Source organism: Scomber scombrus, chromosome 4 (genome assembly GCF_963691925.1).
Source record: "Scomber scombrus chromosome 4, fScoSco1.1, whole genome shotgun sequence".
In the NCBI taxonomy this organism is placed as follows: domain Eukaryota; kingdom Metazoa; phylum Chordata; class Actinopteri; order Scombriformes; family Scombridae; genus Scomber; species Scomber scombrus.
Genome location: NC_084973.1, coordinates 16,779,479 through 16,801,514, shown reverse-complemented (window position 1 = coordinate 16,801,514; position 22,036 = coordinate 16,779,479). Strand labels below are relative to the sequence as shown.

The 22,036-nt window shown below is 38.5% G+C and overlaps 1 protein-coding gene across 1 annotated transcript; it reads left to right on the top strand.

Moving 5' to 3' along the window:
- The first annotated feature begins 445 nt into the window (after positions 1–445).
- On the top strand, positions 446–21,742 carry kntc1 (kinetochore associated 1). The gene is made up of 61 exons (XM_062417557.1): positions 446–589; positions 744–864; positions 1,570–1,685; positions 1,907–1,985; positions 2,091–2,168; positions 2,263–2,297; positions 2,383–2,493; positions 3,069–3,162; positions 3,453–3,505; positions 3,585–3,697; positions 3,801–3,855; positions 3,952–4,050; positions 4,157–4,200; positions 4,315–4,377; positions 4,473–4,548; positions 4,763–4,888; positions 5,093–5,259; positions 5,379–5,490; positions 5,661–5,804; positions 5,894–5,950; positions 6,210–6,281; positions 6,407–6,526; positions 7,164–7,307; positions 7,399–7,494; positions 7,637–7,740; positions 7,841–7,943; positions 8,030–8,164; positions 8,272–8,391; positions 8,830–8,902; positions 9,115–9,182; positions 9,273–9,574; positions 9,672–9,844; positions 10,642–10,742; positions 10,953–11,097; positions 11,194–11,250; positions 11,347–11,510; positions 11,639–11,743; positions 11,836–11,964; positions 12,794–12,910; positions 13,062–13,171; positions 13,277–13,493; positions 13,887–13,976; positions 14,068–14,233; positions 14,597–14,655; positions 14,771–14,987; positions 15,660–15,733; positions 15,840–16,050; positions 16,169–16,281; positions 16,430–16,485; positions 17,229–17,307; positions 17,388–17,512; positions 17,615–17,750; positions 17,839–17,934; positions 18,137–18,193; positions 18,376–18,430; positions 18,919–18,982; positions 19,662–19,791; positions 19,899–19,988; positions 20,325–20,479; positions 21,337–21,439; positions 21,659–21,742. Exons 1-61 carry the CDS (start codon positions 446–448, stop codon positions 21,680–21,682), a joined length of 6,642 nt encoding a protein of 2,213 aa, XP_062273541.1. The 3' UTR covers positions 21,683–21,742.
- Positions 21,743–22,036: the final 294 nt, after the last annotated feature.

The window sequence follows — 22,036 nt, the reverse complement described above, 5'->3', positions numbered from 1 at the left end:
TTTGGACGTAACCTGACAAAGACGTTTCACCTGCAAGGCTAAACTCAGGGAGATTTACTGAACTAAATTTTTGCTGTAACAGACAGCAACCCGCCAAATTACAAAGCTAATGCTCTTGAGTTTGCGATGTTATTTCTCTGTGTTGAGTCTGTCGGATAATCTCAGTAAACAGGTGAGGTAACCTACTAGCACCTTTATCTAGTGTTATATTGTTTCCCCTCAAGTGTTCATAGATAACAACAGAAGTTCATCTTTAAAATGTTGCTGCTTTTCTGACTCCCATCTGAAGTAACTCACTACTAGCATTAGCGTTAACATTGCAGAAAGGTAATAACAAGGTTAGCTAGTTTTATCTAATTTCTGCTAAGCAACTCATACATGAACAATGCGCAGATCAAGAGTAAATGGTCACATTTCCTTTAATGTTACTTTTAGCTCCTCGAAAATGGCGATGTGGAGCGACGTTGAACTTCTGACCAACGAAGATACAAACACTGTCCGTTTCTGCGATGTGTCAAATGAGGACAATGGTAACGTCAGTGGCTTGTATCAGGTGGATACACTGGCCAAAATCTCCACTGCTAATGAGGTAATAATGAGTCAGTATGTACAGTAACCTTCCTAAATATAATGTGACTTAAAATTGAACCTGCTGCTTTATTCATTTGCATCCAGGAGTGTTTGGCTTAGTGCCATAGGAAACTTTGACCTGTGATCTATGATGGAAATGCTGTTTCTTACAGGTGCAGACAGATCCCCATCTGTCCTCCTCCAGCGGTTCAAACTGGAGCATTGTTGTTGTTGACAAGACGGTCATCTTGTTTGACCAGAGCTATCAGACCGTCCTGCTGCTTCTTAACTTTGGTACCCCCCCCCCAATGTTATGTTCCTGCTTCATGCTGTTTCTTATTTATCTGATGTCAGCTTGTGCCCTCTGAGACCAAATCAGGACATGTTTATGTGACACTGATGCAAACTGCTCTCTCCTAAGTGTACTCCTAACTGCATCCTTTTGGAGATACTGTGGTTGAAGATTGAGTCACATGTAGACCTGCAATGATTAGTCGATTAAGCAATTAGTTGCCAACTACTTTGATAGTTGATTAATCATTTGGAGTCATTCTTAATGAAAAAAATGTCTTAATTCATTCTAGCTTCTGAAATGGGAATATTTAGTTATTTAAAACAGCTTACTGCTGTTATTCAGACAGCAGAGCTGCTTTTAGATATTTGGTTATTTGGTCCAGCGCCTGCTTTCCTACTCCAGATGTGTGTGTCTACCACAACATTTTTAGTTATCTATAATAGTAAACTCAATATCTTTTGGTTATTGACTGTTGGTTTGGACAGAAGAAGTCATTTGATGACACCATCTTGACTTCAAGGATCAGTGATTGACATTCGTTACCATTTTCTGACATTTTATAGATCAAAAGAGTAATCTATTAATTGAGAAAATAACCAACAGATTAATTGACATACCAGATTTCACCATGCCTCTTCTATCATTGCAATTTGACCTGTCACAGCACTAACTACTGTAGGTTAATACTAACATTTATCTTTCAGAAACTGATGTAGATGCCTTTGATGTATGCCTGGATGGACAGTTTTTGGTGGTCTGTGAAAGAAATGGAAACCTCCATCTGATCTATGTTGCGGAAAAGAGAATCCTTCTCACCAGGGTACGAATGTTTTTTAAATATGCGTGAGGCATACCAGATTGTAGGATTAGAATAGACTCTGTATACCTTTGCGTCTGACCTTTTTTTGCTGTACTGTACCTGATTTCATTTTTAATACTTGAAAAATAATACCCAACAAGAGGTGATGGCACCAGCTGTAATACTTTGTCTTTTTCCCAGGTCAGTTTGAGTTGCATGATGTGTTTCACTGGTATTTGCAGGCTTTGGTAGAGAAACCAGCAAGTGGAGATGAGAAAACATATCGATATCTCATCATAGAGGAGGACAAGACATCCTCAGGTAAAATCAAAAAATGAAGGGCACTTGGAACATGAATGAATGAATGAATGAATTCTCTAGGAGTTACGCATAGTCATGTTTTTTGATATTTTTGTTTTTTAACAGGGATGTACCATATGTTCCTTCTCATAAAGGATGGCTTTTTCCACATTACAAACCTTGCTTTGGCAAAGATTGAGACAGGTACAAAAATATTATACAAAGTGGATTTCAGGTTTTTGTCGGAGCCACTTTTTTGACCAAATGTAACCCTCCTTTCTTTCTTTTCTCAACCAAGCAATTGAAAAAATGGATGTGGCAGCTTTGAAAGACGTAAGTTATGCAATCTTCTTTCCATGCAATTGCAAATGTATTTTATTCAACAACAGAAATATAATCAAAGTTTTCCTTCATTCAGCTCCAGTCTCTCATCAAGACTGACTTCTGCTCCACCAAGGATTACCATGACGAGGGTTGCAGCACAGCAGTCATGTTCAATCTGGGCCCTGAAATCCATTTAATAATTGGGGTCAGTTACTCTGAGAGAAGTGTAATTTATTTATTTATTGGTACAGTTTTGATACATTGGTTATATATGAATGCATATGTAAAGAATAAAATAATAGTGAAAGTCTGATATAAGTCAGAATAAAAGTCAGAGTTTACCAGAATAGTGTAGCTGCTCTATCGTAACCACATTAGTCATTATATCCACACTACTGAGGATTATTTTTTGGTCATTGTGTGAAAGCACAAATTGTCATCCCTATAATATACTCACAATATCAATATCAAGGTATTTAGTCAAAAATATTGTGATATTTTATTCTGTTCATATGCTGTAACTATGCTGAATAAGAATGTACAAATTTCTTATCTTCAATATTTATAATAAATTATGTGTTTGTCTAAATACCTGTAGATTCTTGCAGGTTCAAAGTTTCTTTAATGTTAGTTGTTTTCCTCAGAACTGATTTGGGCAAACCTAGGATGTTTCACGATAAAATTGAATACTTAATTAAAATTAAGCTTTCTAATTATTTATGTAAATAAAATCTTGCGTTTCTTCACATGATGCTATTTTTCACATTTTCATTTTCACAGGGCGATAGAGAAAATGTCATAACTCACTGGATGATGGACCCTCATCAGTCCAAGATGTGCCTCACTCAATCAGTCAATGACAGCTTAATACCAGGTGAGCTTTTGCTTCACGTTCAGAACATGCTGTAGCTAAACACATTATTAATGAGCCTTTGCAAGATGGTGCATATTTATCATCATTTACTGTATGTAGTATAAGCATTTAACTTTTTCATCAATGTTCTGTATGGGCTTATGTTTTTGGACATCATTATTTATAGGAAAGTAGTATTCAGTAAAACACAAAAACAGACAAATTGAAACAGTTGCAAAACAAGTAAAGAAATGCCTCCTAAGAAAAAATGTGGTTGGAACATAAATACAATTTTTATGTCTCCCTAAAAGGTGTGAAGAAGATGGTGGTGGTGGAAAATCTTTTGTATATTCTGGACACTGAGGTGAGTTCACTGGTGGCACTTAACCGTTTGATCTTAAAGTGTCTGAGATTTAAATATGGATCACTTTTTTCGTTCTCAGGATGTCCTGAGTCTTTGGGACCTGCATTTCCTCGTCATGATTCACTGTTGGCCGGATCTTGCCTTTCATGACTTTGAACTCACCACAGAATGTGGCTCTGCCTCCATGGTGGTGTATGTATTCATGTTTTATCACACACTGTATACATGCAGTGCAAAGGGATGTGCCTCATTTCAAACACTGTTGAAAATCTAAACTAATCTGTGTGAATTACAGCCAAGACAAGGGCAGCATGAAGATGATTACACTGACAAAGCAAGACAGCAGTCAGGTATCATTACAACTCCTTTTTGAAGAAACTATAAAAACAATTATTTTCAGGTATGGTCTAAACTCAGTATTGCTAAATATGTTTTTAATTTTTCAGTTCAAGTCACTTCAGATACGATGTCTGCCCTCCATGACTGTTTGCTACTCTCTGGATGTCTCTTCAGTCTCCTCTCTTGTCCAGACAAAAATAAATATGGTGAATAATCGTCAATAATTGAATATTTATTGAAATTTTACATGTGCTAATTTTAGTTGTTAAATTTCTGCACATTTAAATCAGCTGTCATGTGCTCTGATTGCAGGATACTATTTATTTAGTTGAGGGGATTTGTGAGAACCCAGAGAGGTAAGATTTGGTCTCTAAGCTTACTGTGGTGTCCAGTCAGTATTTAAGTGATAGAGTGAATGTTTTAAAATATTTAATTTGTGTTTTTTCCCCCCCCTGTTTTTCATCAAATAGTCGTGGAGAGCCTGTGTCTTCTGTTGTTGTCAGATGCTTCACAGAGGCTTTGCCTGAGAACAGGTAGCTCATTTTAAATGCACACATTCCTGCACTGATTTGTAATGGTTTGTGTGTCTTCTTAGTCTGTGACTTAATTCACTTTTCACTGTTCCCAGACTTAGCAGACTTCTTCACAAACACATGTTTGAAGAGGCTGAAAAGTTTGCCATCACATTTGAGCTTGATTTAGAGGTAAGTGTTTGTCTTCAAAAGATAACTGACCTCATTTGACTGTTATGAGCTGGAAGATTGTCAGTGGATAATAAAACAGAAGTTTAGCTGTTATTTTTGCTACTTAACCAGAGAAGAAGAATTTTAGAGCAGACGAGTATAATCATTCAACAATCATGTAGCTGGTAAAGGAACTGATTTGCAGTTAAAACTAACAATCTTGCTTTTTGTTCAGCTTGTTTACAAGGTGAAGCTTGAGTTTGTGCTGGAACAGCTGGCCTCTGCATCAGTGGGTGGCTATGGGCAGAATGTGTTGTCTGAAATTGTGGAAGAGGCCAAGATCAACCTGATGAAGATCACGGTGAGTGTCACAGTGCTGTTTTTTTCAAAAGAGAGTTAGAAAAGCTCAAAGATCAGAGGCTGAGGGAGGCAATCTTTAGTTTTGTAGAGCATTTAGTGTCATTTAAATTTACTGCTGCAAAATGTTTGATGAAAGTTGATTTCTTGATTTGCTCATATGAAAACCTAATTATCATAAAGTTTATATAATCATAATGTTTCTTAGGATGGGCAGTATGTGGTGGAGTATTGCCTCAAAGCTCCGTGGCCGACCTTTGAGACAGCTGAGAAGATGCTCAGCCACGCTGCCACACGTTACTCTTCCTTACAGATCCAGGAGGCTTTAGCCAGGCTGGCAACATTCTGCAGCCTTCATGGCCTGGAAAATTTCAAGTAACTTCAAAATCACTGTATTTGTTGTATGACAGTCAATTTGCCATGTTTTGATATATTCATTTTGTACCCATTATGTATGTGAATGTGATTTTAGCATATTACTTTGTCATCCATAGTGGCATTGCCTGGATTGAGTTTCTGAACAGCACCGACAATTTAGGAGATATTCTGACCCACCTAAGAGACGGAGACTTTAAGGGAGCACAACTCCTTTGGCTCAGATATGAGGTGATAAACGGCTTCATGACATTTAATAATAACTTGTGTTTTAATGCAGTAATGTATTTACACATAAATTAAATACTATCATTAACAACAATGAGACGAACAATTTCTGTGAGAAATATTGTGGCATGAAGGTCACTTGTGATGTTGTTTACTGCTGGGTTTTATGACAGGGTCAGATTTCAGAAGAGTTTGATGAGAGCAGGTTTGAAGCTGTGCTCAACACCATCCCAGAGGACCTGCCATCTCAACAGCTCTGTCCTTGGTTGAAGACAGTTTTTGTTCCCTTTGTGAGGAGAGTGCTTCCAACGGGACAGGTAGGTTACATTTTCAAGCATAAAATACTGTCACCTCAACATATCGTGCCCTGCTTTTAGTAATAACAGTTCTGTCTATGGGCCCTCAGAAAATCCTGTCGAGATGGCTTGAGCAGAGAGCAAGGAATCTGGAGTTAACAGAAAAGGTATAAAATAAAATGAAGAAAACTTGTCATGTAATGTGTATGTTAAGTAAAACTCATGCACTACATGGCAGCAGAAATAACCCTGATGAAAATGTATTGATTTGAAGTTCTAAAGGATTTTGATGACAAGTATTGCAAGCATGACTCACAATAATAATTAGTAATATAATGACAAAATAGATACATAATAGAAAAAGTCTCAATGGGGGAAAGCACAGTTAACCTAATGATTATGAATGTAATGTGGGTTTTTTTTCAGGGTGCTTGGCCTCAGAACGGTTTGGACTTAGCAGTGCTTGGATTGCCCTCTTTGTGGACATGGATGAAATCTGTAAGTTAGTGTTTGTGCCTGAACAATAATTATCTACCTGTGGGTGTGAATTGTTACATAATCATTATGAAATTATGTGATCCATGAATCTTTTTTATTCATTTATTTATTTATATTTTTTTAAGGATGATAATTATGGCACAGAAGAGGTGGAGAATCTAAAGTCTCTAGTGTCCAACCTCCATCAGTTGCTGGACCTCCACAGGAAATACAACTGCAAACTGTCACTTTCAGTCTTTGAGAAGGTTTGTTTTTATTTATCGGTGATGTATTCTGATTACACTTTAGCCAAGAACATGCCTCAGATATCTCCTGTAGGAAATGAACATTTTATATTCTCAGATACCATAAATTCACACGTTACTCAGTTGCTGACATTACCGTTAACTGTGTGGGGTTGGATGAAAAGCAATGATTGGAATTATGCAGAAACATAGATAATGCTTCTCTGTGCCTGTAGAGGTCAGTCGATAAGTGGAGAGATGAAACTGTATTATAGACATTTATTGTTTATATGTTATTTCTTTTCTTTTTAAAAAAAATACTTTTTCTGGCATAGACACCTTTTATTAGCAGTAGAGAGACAGGAAATCACGGGAGAGAGGGGGGGTGACATGCAGCAAAGGTCCTCCGGCCGGGATTCGAACCGGGGTCTGCTGCGGATGTGGCATGCGCCCTAACCGCTCGACCACCCGTGCGCCATGTTTATATGTTATTTCATTATATTAAAAAAAAAACTCAAAAACCTTTCTAGTAAGATGGAGTTCTAGCCTTGACTCACATCATATATACATGGAGACACCATTTTAATGAGAAGTGTTTACCCATGGCACATTTTATTGTTCCTGTGTTAATAATTTCTCTTTGTCATGAATTTGAAAGGGAAGTGTACGCAGTGTAGCGTTCTTCATGTTGGATAAAGTGCCGGCTCCGGAGCTGATTGCTGCCACAGTACAGAGCAGCATCCTGCCGTATGCTGAGGAGCACGAGATTCCTTTTGATGAGCTTCTTCTACAGTATATCAAGGTAAAACTCTGCTTCAGTCAAGGGTAAACATTTCATTTTCCAGACGCCTGATGATGTTTAATGTTTCTCTTCTCATTCTGATCTTCACTAGGATCTGCTGGAGCGCTGTAGCTCTCAGACCACAACGCTTTTCACAGAATGGGAAGCCAAAACAGTGGCAGTGCTCGGCTGCATGACCGATACTGACGTAAGTTTCATGAAAACACTTTTTACATTACGTTACACCAGAGGTTTATGAACACGTTTTTTGCAAAAAAGCTAGTCAATAAGATGCCAAAAACAGTAGAGTCTGGATTAGTGAAATCCTGCTTTATTGTATTTCCTGGCAGCTGATGGTGGATGCTGTGCTGGAGATCATGCAGAAAGCTGTCGTGCCCTGGACTAAAGAGGTGGAAAACCTGGTTCAGCAGTACCTAGAGATGGGTGGGCCGAAGTATGTTTATATCATCCTCACCTTGAAATAATTTACATTAACATAACAACATTTGTGTCTATATGATTGATTTTTTTTTTCTACATAATTCATTCCCCAGACAAGAGCTCATAAAAGAGAGCTACCGTCTGATGGAAATCAGGAAGCTTCTCAGGGGCTACGGGATCCGCAACTTCAATCTCTCTAACAGCACTCAAATTCTGGTAAGATCTGATTTTATCAATTATGTGACGTATAACTTCTGTTGTGCCTGCGTATAAACTCTCTGAGTCATGTCTATCGTCCTCAGACACTGATTAGATACATCCTGAAGCAAGACCTGCCAATGTCCCTGGAGGACTCTCTGACACTGGCTGAAGCATATAAACTTCCAACCTCGCAAATAAATTACTTGTATCTCATCCAGCTGATAGGCCAAGGAAAGGTAAGCTTATCCAACCAGAAATTATAAATAAAGAAATTCTAATTTAGTATTTAGTATCTTTGTGTATCTGCAACATATTGGTAGAAAGCATTTTGTGCTGCTTGCAGACAGAGGCGTGCATGACCGTCCTGAAGAAGCTGTCCTCTGCAGAAGCAGAGTGTGTGATCGAACGCATCACATCCTGGGCAATGCTGCAGCTGGAGGACAAAGATCACATATCTGATGAGGTGAGGAGAGAGAGGGTAATTTATTTTTTTTAAACTGCATCTTAGGTACATGTATTCAAGACTTAGTTGAGTGGATGCAATTTCATGACCACTGAAGTCATATTTTGTAGCATTTTAAGATGTTTTTAAGAATTAGAGCTTCAGAAAATTAGTGGTTGGTACTGCTGAGCACTAGATGCCATTTCAACATTGCATTTTCGCTGTAGCTCACACATATTTGATTTGATATACTAGAATTTTCCCTTCTGATGTACTGATGCTGTAATTGCATATTTACACGCCTATTAGTAGACCTTACATGAAATTAAAAGGATTGTATGTGCATGTCAATCAATCTACGCTTCAAGGTAGGAATGTAAAAAGTTGAACAGCATTGTTGTGAGGATGCTGTTCATTCTGGCATGTTTTACAATCTAAATTTCTTAATGTTCTCAATAGCACAAGAAACACCAGATGGTCATAGCTCAGGTGATGGTGGAGGCGCTGAAATACATGCATATTATCCAAAAACGTAAGTACTCTGTTCACTCAGTTCTGAAAGCTCTCACATTTTCTAAACCACGTCAGCAAACATCCACACTGCTGAGGTTCTCCTCTCAGCTCCAGCTCTTTACGTGACTAAGCTTTGACGTGTCGGATGCTTCAGGGAAAGAAGGAAAGAAATGTTATAAACGTGCACATGAACTCTTCCCAGTGTGATACCTGGTTTCCTCTCCTCTGCAGATGATGCTCTTAAAAGCATGGAGTGTGAGAGCAACCTCATCATGTTCAGAGCCATTGCCCACCTTCAGGTGAGCGTTGTTTAGGGAATTTTTTTTTTTTTTTTTTTTGTCTCATCTGATAAGCTTTTTAACCTGCTGTTTCTTTGTCGCTTTCTTCAGGAGGACTTTGATGTTTTCTTTACCCCCTCCAACTATGAGGATCCAAACTTTCGAAAACAGATCCAGGAGCATCACATCACCGCCTATGAGAACACACACGACCGCCGTTCATCAAAGAAGAAGGCCACAGCCACTCCGGTTGTTGCTAATGATGCAGATGGCAAAACCAAGACCATCTCCACAGAAGCTGGCTTGCGTCGCTTAGGAAGACAGCTGCAGCGCACTGAACAGGAGCTCTGGTCTGACTTGGCCCTGCGAGCTATAGGGGTGGGCAAAGTGGACAAGGCCCTCAAGATCCTCAGGTTTGCATGTGTGGATTCTGCAGCGTGCTCTTTAAAGTGTGTTGAGGCGCTTGGAGAACCTCACATTTTGTTTGTTGTCTTTTCTTCATGTGTTCAGTGAGCTGTATGAACACCACTGTAACACCAGCACAGGGAAAGTTTTGTTCACTGCTGCCAAGACGTTGTGCCAGATGCTGGAGGCAGATGTGCCCATGGTGCTTCCTGAGGACATGGACTTGCCAGCAGTCATCCACAATCTTGCAAGCCAGGCCATCACTGTGTGTCACTCAGGTAACGAACACATGTTAACAATCAACAATGTGTGACAACAGTTTATATTGGCGAAATTAGCTGTCATGTTTATTAGCACTGGATTTATAACAGATAGATATTAAATTATATGTTTCTGATCTCTCTTAACTTGCTGTGATCTTGAAAAATGAATAGGTTTACAATAATGGTAAATACACTTAATTGAATTCTTTCTGAGGGTCAAATGAGAAGATTGATGTCACTCTGATGTCTGTGTGTTAATACTGTAGTTAGAGCCAGAAGGTGGTTAGACCAGTGAAGCATAAACACTGGAAACAGGGAGAAACTGCAAGCCCAGTCTGTCCAATGTTCAATAATGCACCTCCCAGCATTAGATGAATTTGACAAATGAGTTACAAAGTGGCAATTGGGAGTTTACGTGATGGAAGTATTGATTGGTTGGTATTTTTGAACTTTGGCTAATCATCTCACCTCTCTAGTTCCAGGGGAAGAAAGCAAATAAACCCATATGTTTTAAGTACACAGACGATTCACCAACAGTACAACTGCAGGACAGACACAAAATATTTTCACTTACTTATCTAGTCTTACTGAAGACGTTGGCTGCAGTAAGACCAGACAAAAGACTTAGCAAAAACACTCCAGGAATACAAATCAGAAAATGCTTGAAGGCTACTTAATTGAAATTAGACTTTTTTTCTTTTCTTTTTAGGACAACTGAGCTCCAAAAATGTTGCACCCTGGTGGATGATTATTGCTCCAGAGTTTTTGTAACATGTAAAGTCTCTGAAATGTATATTTGAAAACTGTTACAGATCTGCTGCTGGACTGTGTGGAGCTTTGCAAGTGCACACGGATAGCTATGGATGTGTATCATCAGTGTCAGTTATCAGATAACTATGGCTTTACAGTCAAGGTCAGTATGTTATCTTATCATTTTCCATAGAATGATACTTGTTTTACTTATTTTTGTCTAGTTTGTAGTAGTAAAAAAGTTTTTTTTTATAAAACCCAAGCGTCTCTTCTTAGAATTACATTTAATTAATGCATTCTATTTATAATGATATGAAATTATCCAAATGGCCTAATAAAAATTAAAAAAAATCTAAATTGTGTAATTTTACAGGATTTGAGCTTGGATACAGAAAAAGATCCATATTCTCAGTGGAGCTTTCAGGATGTTTTTAATGAAGATTGCATAGTTCTGGATCCACTGTCTGTGCTCCCAGTCCAGTACGAAATTACCAACTGCCTGTTGCCCATTTCTAGAGGTCAGAAAATGCTCAAATGATCTATTAAATATATATTTCATTTCATCACTAAAGTCAGCAGCGAATTGTTTTGAAAATGTATTCCCAATCTTGCAGATACCAAACTGCACTCACTGGACTGTTCCTGCCTTTCACACTGCTCATTTGAAGACGGTAGGTGTTTACTTTGATATTCACCCCGCCCCCCCTTTTTTTCTTTCAGTTATAGTTTTGAAGGTTTACCATGTGTCCTACCTGGCCCACATGCAGGTTCAAACTACCTTCAGCCCCTGCTGGGTCCACTGGCCAACATGTTACAGATGTTACAGGAGTGCAGTCAGCTGGAGCTGGCCCTCAGAGTGCTGGTCAACTCATACGGCAGCTCCCTGCAGCATATCACCTCTAATGTAATGGACATAAAGCTCAGTGTACAGGTACGGCTAAAACATCAGCAACATTGCCATATGTGTTTCTGGGACAATTATACTATTATTACAGCTTTAGCTACTTGCCAGAAAGACATTTTTAATGTTTGTACCGAAATCTTTAACTTTTCTTTCAGCTTTACGATCCGCAAGAGCTTAAGAAGTACAATATATGTATGAATAATCTCCAAAAGACAACTATTTCATGTCTGAATGCTGTCGCTGTGGCTCTTTTGAACAAGGTGGGTCAGATGTCATTAAGGGGTATCTACATATTTACAAAATTTTAACATATATGTAAAATAAATGTGCCTCACTTTTCTGTGGCCTGCAGGTGTTCAACTGGAGGGTGGTCGATTGTGATTTGGCTATTGGACTCTGTACACTCCTCTCCAAAGCAGAAGTCTTCAAAATACTGTGGAAGGTTATTGACAACACCTGGCAAAACTATGACAAAATTTTGGTAGGTCATATGAGCCAAATTTTTTTGTCTTGTTTTTGATACTGGAAATGAAAGAGAATGAACCAGGCAAAAGTGAAAACACTGGTAATGGAAAGTCATGATTGATATAAAGGTTGAATCACTGATATCATTTCTTAGAGATTAAATCTATGGGATCATCTCTGTTTACATGATCTATTACTGAAGGGATCCCTTAAATTATGTTTTGAAGCCATATTGAAGGGCGCTGGCCGGGTAAAGACCGTTTAATGTCCGGTCCAACTGATTGAGACATTTGTGTTCAAGGTTGTGTTTCAAGGTACTTGAAACTGTGTATACCTACTGTAGTGACTGTTGGATCCAGCTTGGAATAATAACCATTTTACCAAACATCAAGCAGTTCTATCATAAAAAAAATAAATATAACATATACATTTGCATGTGAATTAACACATGTGAATAAGCACATCTCAGTCATTTTATCTTTCACGATCACCCAAGTGGGGCGGCTGTGGTTCAGGAGGTAGAGCCATCGTCCACCAATTGGATGATCGGCGGTTCGATTCCCGGCTCCTCCAGTCCTCATGTCGATGTGTCCTGTGGCAAGACACTTAACCCCAAATTGCTCCTGTTGCTGCGCCAATGTTGTGTGAATGTGTATGAATGGTTAGTTTCCTCCTGATGAGCAGGTTGGCACCCTGCGTGGTAGCCCCTGTCATCAGTGTATGAATGTGTGTGAATGGGTGAATGAGACGTAGTGTAAAAGCACTTTGAGTGGTCATAATGACTAGAAAAGCAGTATATAAGTACAGTACATTTACCATTTACCATGGTGTCTTGATTATTTCAGGCTGTGGCCAGGATTGGAGCCAATCTCTGCTGCTTGTACAATGAAGCAGAAGAACAACAGAAGTTTCTCTCTGTCATCACAGATGCTGAATGGGGCATCAAGCTCAGCAAATTAGAGGTAATGCGATACTTAAACATAGGTGGCAAAGGTCATTCTGGTCGGAATAAATTTGTTTATATAAAATTAGTCGTTATACTTTGTATTTCAAGTTTCTGCCTGTCGTTCACATATCTTGACATTCACTGTGTGTACCTCTGCTCTGTCCCAGATATCCATCCAGCCAGTGTTCCGCCAGCGGCCTGAGATGAAGAGCAGTCTGATCCCTGTTCTGGTGAAGAACAGGATGATTACACCAGGCATTATCCTTGAGTACTGCAGGTCAGTTTCTTCCGTCAGCTGGGTCCATACTGTGCTTAATTGTTCCCCACAGTGTGCGCTATTGTGTCTCTACATGTGCTAAAAATCCTCCACTTTCACCTGTAGAACGTTTGGTCTAGATTATGACGGCGTGATTAACCAGTACATTACCAACTTACTGCTGCTCCAAGACGACGAGGAAGATGCAGGTGACCTGGGAACAGGCCAGGAGGAGGGGCAGCCTCTGTGTCACACAGATGCACTAGAGCGAGTCCTGCAGATCATCCCCTTGTTACACAGCGCAAGCGAGCTCACCAGCAGTCTCTGTCCTGCCATGTTCAAGGTTTGTTTTATGGGTGACACAAAATGACAGATGGAGTTTTTTAAAATCAGTACCTCAGTAATGTGTGTGCTCAATGTCAATTATTTTTTTAATACTATTAGTGAGTGAAACAACTGTCAATGTCTTGTAGAATAGAATGTGCTTAATTAATGGTCATTTAAAAAAATAAAAAAGCATCATCCACATGCTTATTAAATGGGAACTTTTAGATGACAGCTGTCCAAATATTTACTTCTAGTTGCCAAATCAATCACTTGCTTTTTTTCTTAGAATCACTGGCATACAGTACCACAATAGCAACTCTAAACCGCAGTTAACTGTGAGTGTATAGTTGGGGGGGGGGGTTGTTTTAGATCACACGTCTGATTGAGGTAATTATCTGACCTCACATAGCTCAGCCCTTACAACTATGAGAGGATCGAAGTTGTGCTGAAGATCATACAGGCTGCAGATGAGAATGTGACCACCTTCTCTGTTAGTCAGGTAAATTTGTTTTAATTATAAAATTAATAATTAATAATTCCATGTCTTCATCTATTATGTAGTCTAGCAGCCACTGTCCTCTTATCCGTAGGCAATGGGCCTCCTTCAGCACCTGAAGTCCTACAAGAGAGTCTCTCCCCCCTCAGATGTGGAGAACACCTATCTTCTGGAAAACAGCCTGCTGCCAAACCCGCTGTCCAACAGCAGGCTGCCCTTTCACCTGCTTATGCAGACTCAGCATTACTGGAAGATTATCTGTGAGTCAGCCACTGTAGTTGTCTTAATTTCAATATTCTGATAGATTTTTCCTGTTTTGGATAACTGTTGGTATCATCTTAAAGAATCTAACTGCTCTCATCTCTCAGTGGAAAACCTTATTATAGTTTTAAGTATCTCAAGTGGGTGATTTAAGTTTTGCCGAAACTTTAAAGACCTTATACACAGTTTTACCATCCAGGCCACCTTCTTCATGAAGCTTCAGTTGGAAAAATCTGTCTTTTTCTTTTGTAATTTTCTTTTATTTTTAACCATCTTTTATTTATAACATTTTATTTATTGATATGATTCATAAATGAAATCCAGTGCAAATCCTGAGACAACTGATATTCTCCTGTGTGTAGGTCCAGAGCTCAGTGAGGAGACCTTCCCTACACTTCTTCTGATTAGCAAACTGATGAAGGTATAGCACAATCATCTAAAAAAAATAAATACATATATATATATCCACACACATATAATCACTAAAATGTGTTTATCGAGATTTGGATTATTAAAATCTTTCTGTCTCTTACCAGGTGAGCCTTGACAAGTTATACATGTCAGCGGCAAACCATGTGTTTGAGAGAAAGATGAAGCCTCTAATCCTGGAGCAAAGGAAAAAGGGTCAGGGTCACGGCTACAATAAGGAAACTTTCAAGGTGGCCAAGACCATGATGAAGTACATTCAGTGTATCCAGAGCCCAGAGTGGGCGGCTGCCACGGCCCACAAGATCACCCAGGAGCTTCCACCAGGTCTGACCTGCAGATTAAACACTACTATTACACTGCGTGCAAGGTGTGTTTGCATGTATGCACTAGGGCTGGGTAAAAAAATCGATTTAATCGATTTCATTTAAATTTTGAATTATCGATTCACAGGGCATGAGATCGATTTTTCCCCATGAAGTCTTTTTTTTAATTTTTTTATAAAGCTTTATTGGTTGGCATCAATTACAGAAACAATATGTTTTGAAACAGCAGTAGTAATATGAAAATAGGGAAACAAACAGATATACAACGCCAAGGTTTACTTTAATAAACAATGCCTTATTGCAATTTGCAGTGATGGAATGTTGTAGTTCAATTACACTTTCACTTGCAATTCCTTTCTAATTTCAAAATTGCACTTTTGAGACTTGAGACAGTTTTGTTTACAGCTCAAGTTTAAACTGTCCAATATACAAGTTTGCACTTAAAACCTGTTGTTTAATGTGAAAAGAAAAAATAAAGTACATTTGTATTTTGTAACACAGTTGAGCCATTTTCATTATTTAAGAGCAGATTGGATTGAATTGAATTGAATTGAATCGAATCGAATCGTGATTAATCGATTCAGAACCTTATGAATCGAAATCGAATCGATTTAGGAAATTGGCCACGATACCCAGCCCTAATATGCACTGAACTGTTTCCTGTTGTCTACAGGCTATGAGAAGACACAGTCACTTAGGTTCTGTTTGGCTCTTGGAGATGCTTGGCTGGAGGATCCGAACCTTGACGTCAGTATTCCGGCAGAAAAATACATTGTTAGACTTAAAAGGTCCTTATCTGGTTAGGTATTCAGTCACCGGTTTGGGTTTAATCTACTTTCTTCCTCCCGAGCAGGAGGGAGCACGAGCCAGAGGTGAGACTTTCCTTTCCAAGATGAAGCTGCAGTTCCAGCGTTCGGCTACTGAGAATACCTTGATAGCTAATCAGCTGAACAGCCCAGAGCATCTGAAACTGACTGGGCTGCCGGCCAGACTCTTGGTGGCCCTGTATGAGCACAGCAGTGTGGAACAGCGATACAAGGACTCAGGGGGTCAAACCTTTCCTGGTAAGCATACTTTACCTCAGCTGAAGTAAACTGACCCTTTCTATCCTGCCTCAACATGTAAGATGAAACTGTTTCATGTGCTGAATATTGACTTTTTTAATTGGATCATTTTTCTCAGACATACACGCTGCGATCAAGGAAATAGCCACCATCAACAATGTGGATCTTCTGAAAATCCGTAACATGATGTTGGAAAAATGGATCTGCAAAACAGGTCCTGCTGTGACCAAGGTCTGTCAGCATGAGTGTTGTTTTATTTTAATCCATTAACCTCAGTTTCTGTTTATCTCATCTTAATCTGCTCACATTGTGTTTTATCACATTTTGGACGCAAAATTAATTCTGTATTATAACAAAACTTTTTTTTTCCAAAATGAAGGATATAGGTAATCAGGAGTGTGTCAGCAACATTGAGGAGGACCCAGACTTAATGAGGTAGGAGACATCACAGTTACTTTTAGCTGCATGCTGTGTTATCTTTAAGATTACATTTTCTATATAAAGACAGCACACACACCTTCCCTATTTAACACGTAAACATCATAACAAGAGAATAAGGGGGGGAATCCTAAAAGTTGCCATCATAAAATGGCCTGGCTATACCAGTTCACTGATTCAGTTGAAAGATTTGCTGCATTTTAAGTTAATGAAGCCGAATTATTTGATCATGAAGGCACACTTATTTTTTACATATAAAACCAGAGAACAGTTTGTGGTATTTAACCTTACCTGTACTATAGCTAAGACTGATGCATTATCTATCACTATCTGCACTATCAGACAAATAAAGTCTTATATATATGAATTTACTTACAGTGAATCAGTATAATTCATTAGTAATTTGTTTGGTAATGAGTCCACAGCAAATAATATGTTGTCTATGCTCTCTCTTGAAGATCTCTACATTTGAAAACTATCCAGTTTGGCATTTTTAACAAAAGACACTCACTGCTCTGAGTGCCATTGTAAAAAAACAGGAGGAGAAGATGAAACACAGCAATGAACTGCTTTATGTCTGATACACCATCCAAAGAGTCTGTGTTGTTCTGGCACAGTTGTTAAAAATGACAACAGATTTTGTTTTTTTTTATTTTCTCATTGTTGTTTGACTGTCACAATGATTAGAGAGCGAAACTGTTGCTGTCCCTCACTATGTGTTGTTTATGTGATGCCCTCAGGGTGGTGTACATGCTGCAGTGTTGCCCAATGGACGACGTTTTCCGCCTTCTAAACCCCATCCTATCTTCTGAAACCTGGGTGAGTGACACAAAATTAAAATCAAAAGGGACTTGGTGGCAGAGAAAGCAACAGAATTCTGTCTGTATTCCCTCCTTTAGTTACTAAGCAGTTCTGGGCCTCGTCTGACCTTCTGTCATCGGACTCGAGCGCTGCTTTGTCTCGTCCGCCTCGCAGATGCGGCCACTCTGGAGTCCCAGTTACAAATCCCCAGGACCAAAATTCAGTAAGAGGCCATTAAACCAGTTTAATAATGCTGATGGAGTTGAAATAACTTTAAAGGGGTGTGAGATGCGTTAATGCTTCTGTGTTTTATATTCCCATACAGTTATTACCTGAAGTGCTACATCTTTGTCTCTCAGCTGGAGGCCTTAAACATCCCCTACACATTGCAGTCTTTCCTCAGTAGTCCTAAAGAGGGTTTGGTGAAAGGCTTGTGGAAGAATCACAGTCATGAGCCACAGGTACTTTCTAACTGAAAGTCCATTACTTCATTTCAGCGTCACCATAACCTAACACTCATTACATGAGCTGCATCTTTTGTCCTTCCAGGCTGTGCGGTTGGTGGCAGACCTGTGTTTGGAGTACCAGGTCTACGACCCTCAGCTGTGGAACAGTCTGCTTCAGAAGCTGCTGGGCTTCAACCTGGTGAGGACGGGGACATTATTATACAGTCAAATGCTGTTCATTATCCTTGATATAATAAGTTAAGATAGTTCATTTGTGTCTTTTTTTTTGATCAAGGTCTTTTTATTTAGTTTTACAAAATACAGTATACAAGTTAACAGCAAAACTCCCCCCACCCGTCTTTTTGAAGTGAAACTCATGCATGTTTTTTTCTGTTCCTCAGATCAGTCACCTCCAGAAGGTTTTAGAGGCAGTGGTGGCTGTGCCCGCTCTGTGGGAGGTGGTTTTGAGTTCATTGTGTTTATTTTAAGAATTGAAAATACTCAGGAAATTCGAATGAGTGTTCAAAAATAAAAAAAACATCCTAGCATCACTGCTGCAAAATGAGTTGATCATAAAGTAGATGAGTGATTTTTAAAAAAAATGGTTTTATTCTTAATTTTTATATATGTTTCTCCCCAGATTGCTAGTTTCTCCAGGACCTGGAGGAGTATGATACTGGCACCTTTTGTCTCAGGTATAACACTTAAAATGTTGAAAAGCTCAAAATACACACAAAATATTTGTGTTTTTGTGTTACCAGATGTTTATTATACATTGCTCAAATCTTTTTAATACTCATTCATTTTTAAACATGATCAATACTTTAATATTCAGGCAACATGATCATTCAAAACCCTTTTTACTCATTCAGGCTGTAAAAAGACCAAATGATTGTTCTTTTACATGTTTCTCTGCCAGGGTTAAAAGTCTTCTAATCTTGTTCGCATTGAATTGACTTGCAATAACTGAAACTATATTTTTTTCTGTATAGTATAATATATATAATAAATAACAATATACATTTGCTGTGAAGTTGAAGTCCAGTTTTAAGAGTTTTGGATAGAAGCACAAGAGAACAAAACAAACTCATATGAAGCCTCATAAGTTTGATATTTGACTTGTGTGCACTGTTCAGTCTGTCTTCAATGTTCCTGACTGTCCAATCTGCTTTCTTGGTCACAGCATCTCTGCCTTTGAGTCCTGATCAACAAGCAACACTCTACAGGACCTTTGTTTTGCTCCTAAAGTACGCATTATTCATATTTAAACTTTTACCACCCACTGCTACATCTGGAATAACTTTCAGACTTCTGGAAAACTATGGGCTTCATGCAAAAAACATTCACACCAACAGTTAAATAAGCCCACAAACTAGTGATTTAAAAAAAACTTGTTGCATTCACTGAGTTTCTCATACAACTTCCTATCGTACAAGTTATGTACAGGAGAGAAACACTAGTCTGATTTTAGTGTAATGCCCTAAATTGAATTGATTTGACGTTTAAATAGGCTGTGTTACAGATATCAATTAAGAAAAATACCCCAAAAAATACATAACTAGAAGAAAATGAATGAAATTTCTGTTCACCAAATCCTCACCATGACTTGCCAATTTACTGAGAAGTTTCTCGTCTTTTTAAAGTTTCATGATTTTGTTGGCATGGAAACTTTTCCGTAGTAGTTGGTAAACTGTCATTTTTACATCTTACGGCCTTCACGCAGATCACTGTCAGGGGGATAATCCTCCATCATCTGCTATCCAGGTTAATATTTTCTCGTTTAGTGTCTCTGGTTATCCCATATCCTCCTGTCATAGGTCAATATTATTAACCTGCACTCTGGTTTGATTGACTGAATTTGTCAGGCCAGTGACGACCTGAATTATGTGACATATTCTCTCAATGTTGATTCCTTTTCTTTCCAAGGTGCCCTTTCCTGTTGAATCTGGACCTGATAGGAATTGCCAATCGCTTCGCACAGTTCAACCTGCCCGCCTTCGCCCTGGGAACCCTCCTTCTCATTCCCTGTGCCAATAAAAAGGCTCAGCAGATCCAGGTGAATACAGCCTGTGAGAAGTGAAGGAACCGTTTGTAAGATCAACATCTTTTAGTGTCTGATTTTAATCGCATTGTCTCGGTCATGTGTCTTTCTGCTGTTTTTAGGGCTTTCTGTCTGTCTGTAACCCAGTCGCTGTGCTGGAGCAGGTGGATGAGCTTATGAACACTGGCGAACTGGCTGGTATCCCCTCACAGGTTAGATGTGAATGCTCATTAATTTTGAATGCTTGCATGTTACCAAGTGAAAGTGGGAAGAAGTGAAAGTTAAAAAGAAACTGTTAAACAGGAAACTGAAATGTCTGATGGTGTGAAGATGTTACTACCCGTTAACCTGGAAGTACTGTATCTGATATGTGCTGCAAAGAGTTTGAATCTCATGAAGCAAATTGTAAGAATGCTGCTGTTGTTGTCATTGTTGCAGCTGCAGCTTTTCATGCTTGTATGTTTACGTTTCTTTATATTACAACTATATTGTATATTGTATTACATAACATGACATTACTTTGTATTATTACCTTTGTGACTTCTTAGATCGGGGAGACTGTATTAACTTTCATCAGCCAAAATGGACAGTACCAGAAATTGTTGAAGACAAAACACTTCAAGCATCTGAAGCAGCTCATGGTGTTGAATGGCCAACCTAACCAGGTCAAAGACTTGGTGGATTACCTGATCAGGCAGAACTGGTACGATTTTTGTTGTTGCTGAGTCAAAGCGCTTCACATCAAAAAGACATAAAAATTAAAATAAAAACATGAAAGTCCCTTTTCACATCGGACACAGACTCACCACTGTCATAAACCTCTTTGAGCTTATCTCAAACCATCTTTCCACAGGTTAAATGTCACATTGGGTCTGTGGCCACAGAAAGAAACCACCCATATTGGTATTGTGAATGTTAAAAAAGCACATACCACTGTTTACCATAGTTTTTTCAAGCCTGCCAACTACTGACCTCAGCACTTAACATAATATGTAAAAATAAAAACATCTTGATATAAAGTGAAGAGAGAAGAATTTAACTTTCTTTTATTCATTAATATTTAGTAAGCTGGTGTCCATGATATCTTTCAGTACCATAATTTTGCGGCATAATTACCAAAGGCTGCATCCTTGATTTTATTTCAGCTGTTGCTCCAATACACCAGCAGTGTTCTTGAAGGCAAGTAGTTAATAAGGGAGTTAACCAAGTAGCTTGGTCCAAGCACATTAAAGACTTTCTACATAAGGAGGAGGACCTTTAAAGTTAATTCTCAAGCTTGTCATCCCCATCAGATATCACTTGTGAGAATGAAGCCACATCCAATGAGTCAGTCCATTAAGACAAACATTAACCAAAGAGTTCAATTGTTGAGATAACTCATCGTTGAGTCAAAAAAGTGCCTGTTGAGACCGTGATCAGGAACTCGAATTATGTTATGTATGAAGGGATATATCTGATACAGCCCTAACCCACAAAGAACTCACTGTATGATGTATGACGATCTGTATAAATGTATGATTTGAGTTCTTCACGTCGGTTTGTTTTTTATGTGCTCTGCAGTCAGGATGATGCTGACTCGTTCGCTCGTGAGTACCTGAAACACAGAGAGCATCGACGAGGTAAAACACTGACAAACGGCTCACCTTCACCGAGCTGCCTGAAGGTAACTGAAGCTGATATCCTGGACAAGTTTAATGGAGAATAAACACAGAGAGATAAACATAATTTATCAACCTCGTCTTTGATGGAAGTAAAATATTTAATGTTTTGTGTTTTTTACTTCAGCCTGTGTACCTTTTTCTACTTCAACATTGATTTGATTAATAATTACTGTAATTGAAATGTAAAAGACTTTAAAATCTACTTTCTTTTTTTCCCCCAGGAATTTCTCAACATGCAAAATTAAGTTTCCAGATGAACTGACACTCTTCCTGCAGCTTTATTTCTGTAATCTCACTTGGTTGTTCTGGGCTGACATGCAATATTTGCACTTAACATCTATCTTTCAGTTGTTTATGTAATATTTGAATAAATATGAATGTTTTTCATTATTAAATATTGTCTAAGGATTTCTTGAAAAAAAACCTAAATCCCTAACAAAAGTTATTTTTCTATTTATTACTATTCCACTTTTCTATTATTACACCATGCTTGTTAATAATTAAGTCAAGATCATTATATTTGCTGGCTAACATGCAGGTTTTTAGGTTTAGATAAGATATAAATAAACAGGCACCAATCTGTAGTCGTAGTTAATGTG

Bases quoted from the DNA above. Each gene is read 5' to 3' on its own strand.
- kntc1 (XM_062417557.1), top strand. From the start codon at position 446: ATGGCGATGTGGAGCGACGTTGAACTTCTGACCAACGAAGATACAAAC. The intron at 11,251-11,346 runs GTAGGTGTTTAC...GCCCACATGCAG, and splicing joins ACACTGCTCATTTGAAGACG to GTTCAAACTACCTTCAGCCC. The intron at 19,989-20,324 runs GTTAGATGTGAA...GTGACTTCTTAG, and splicing joins TGGCTGGTATCCCCTCACAG to ATCGGGGAGACTGTATTAAC.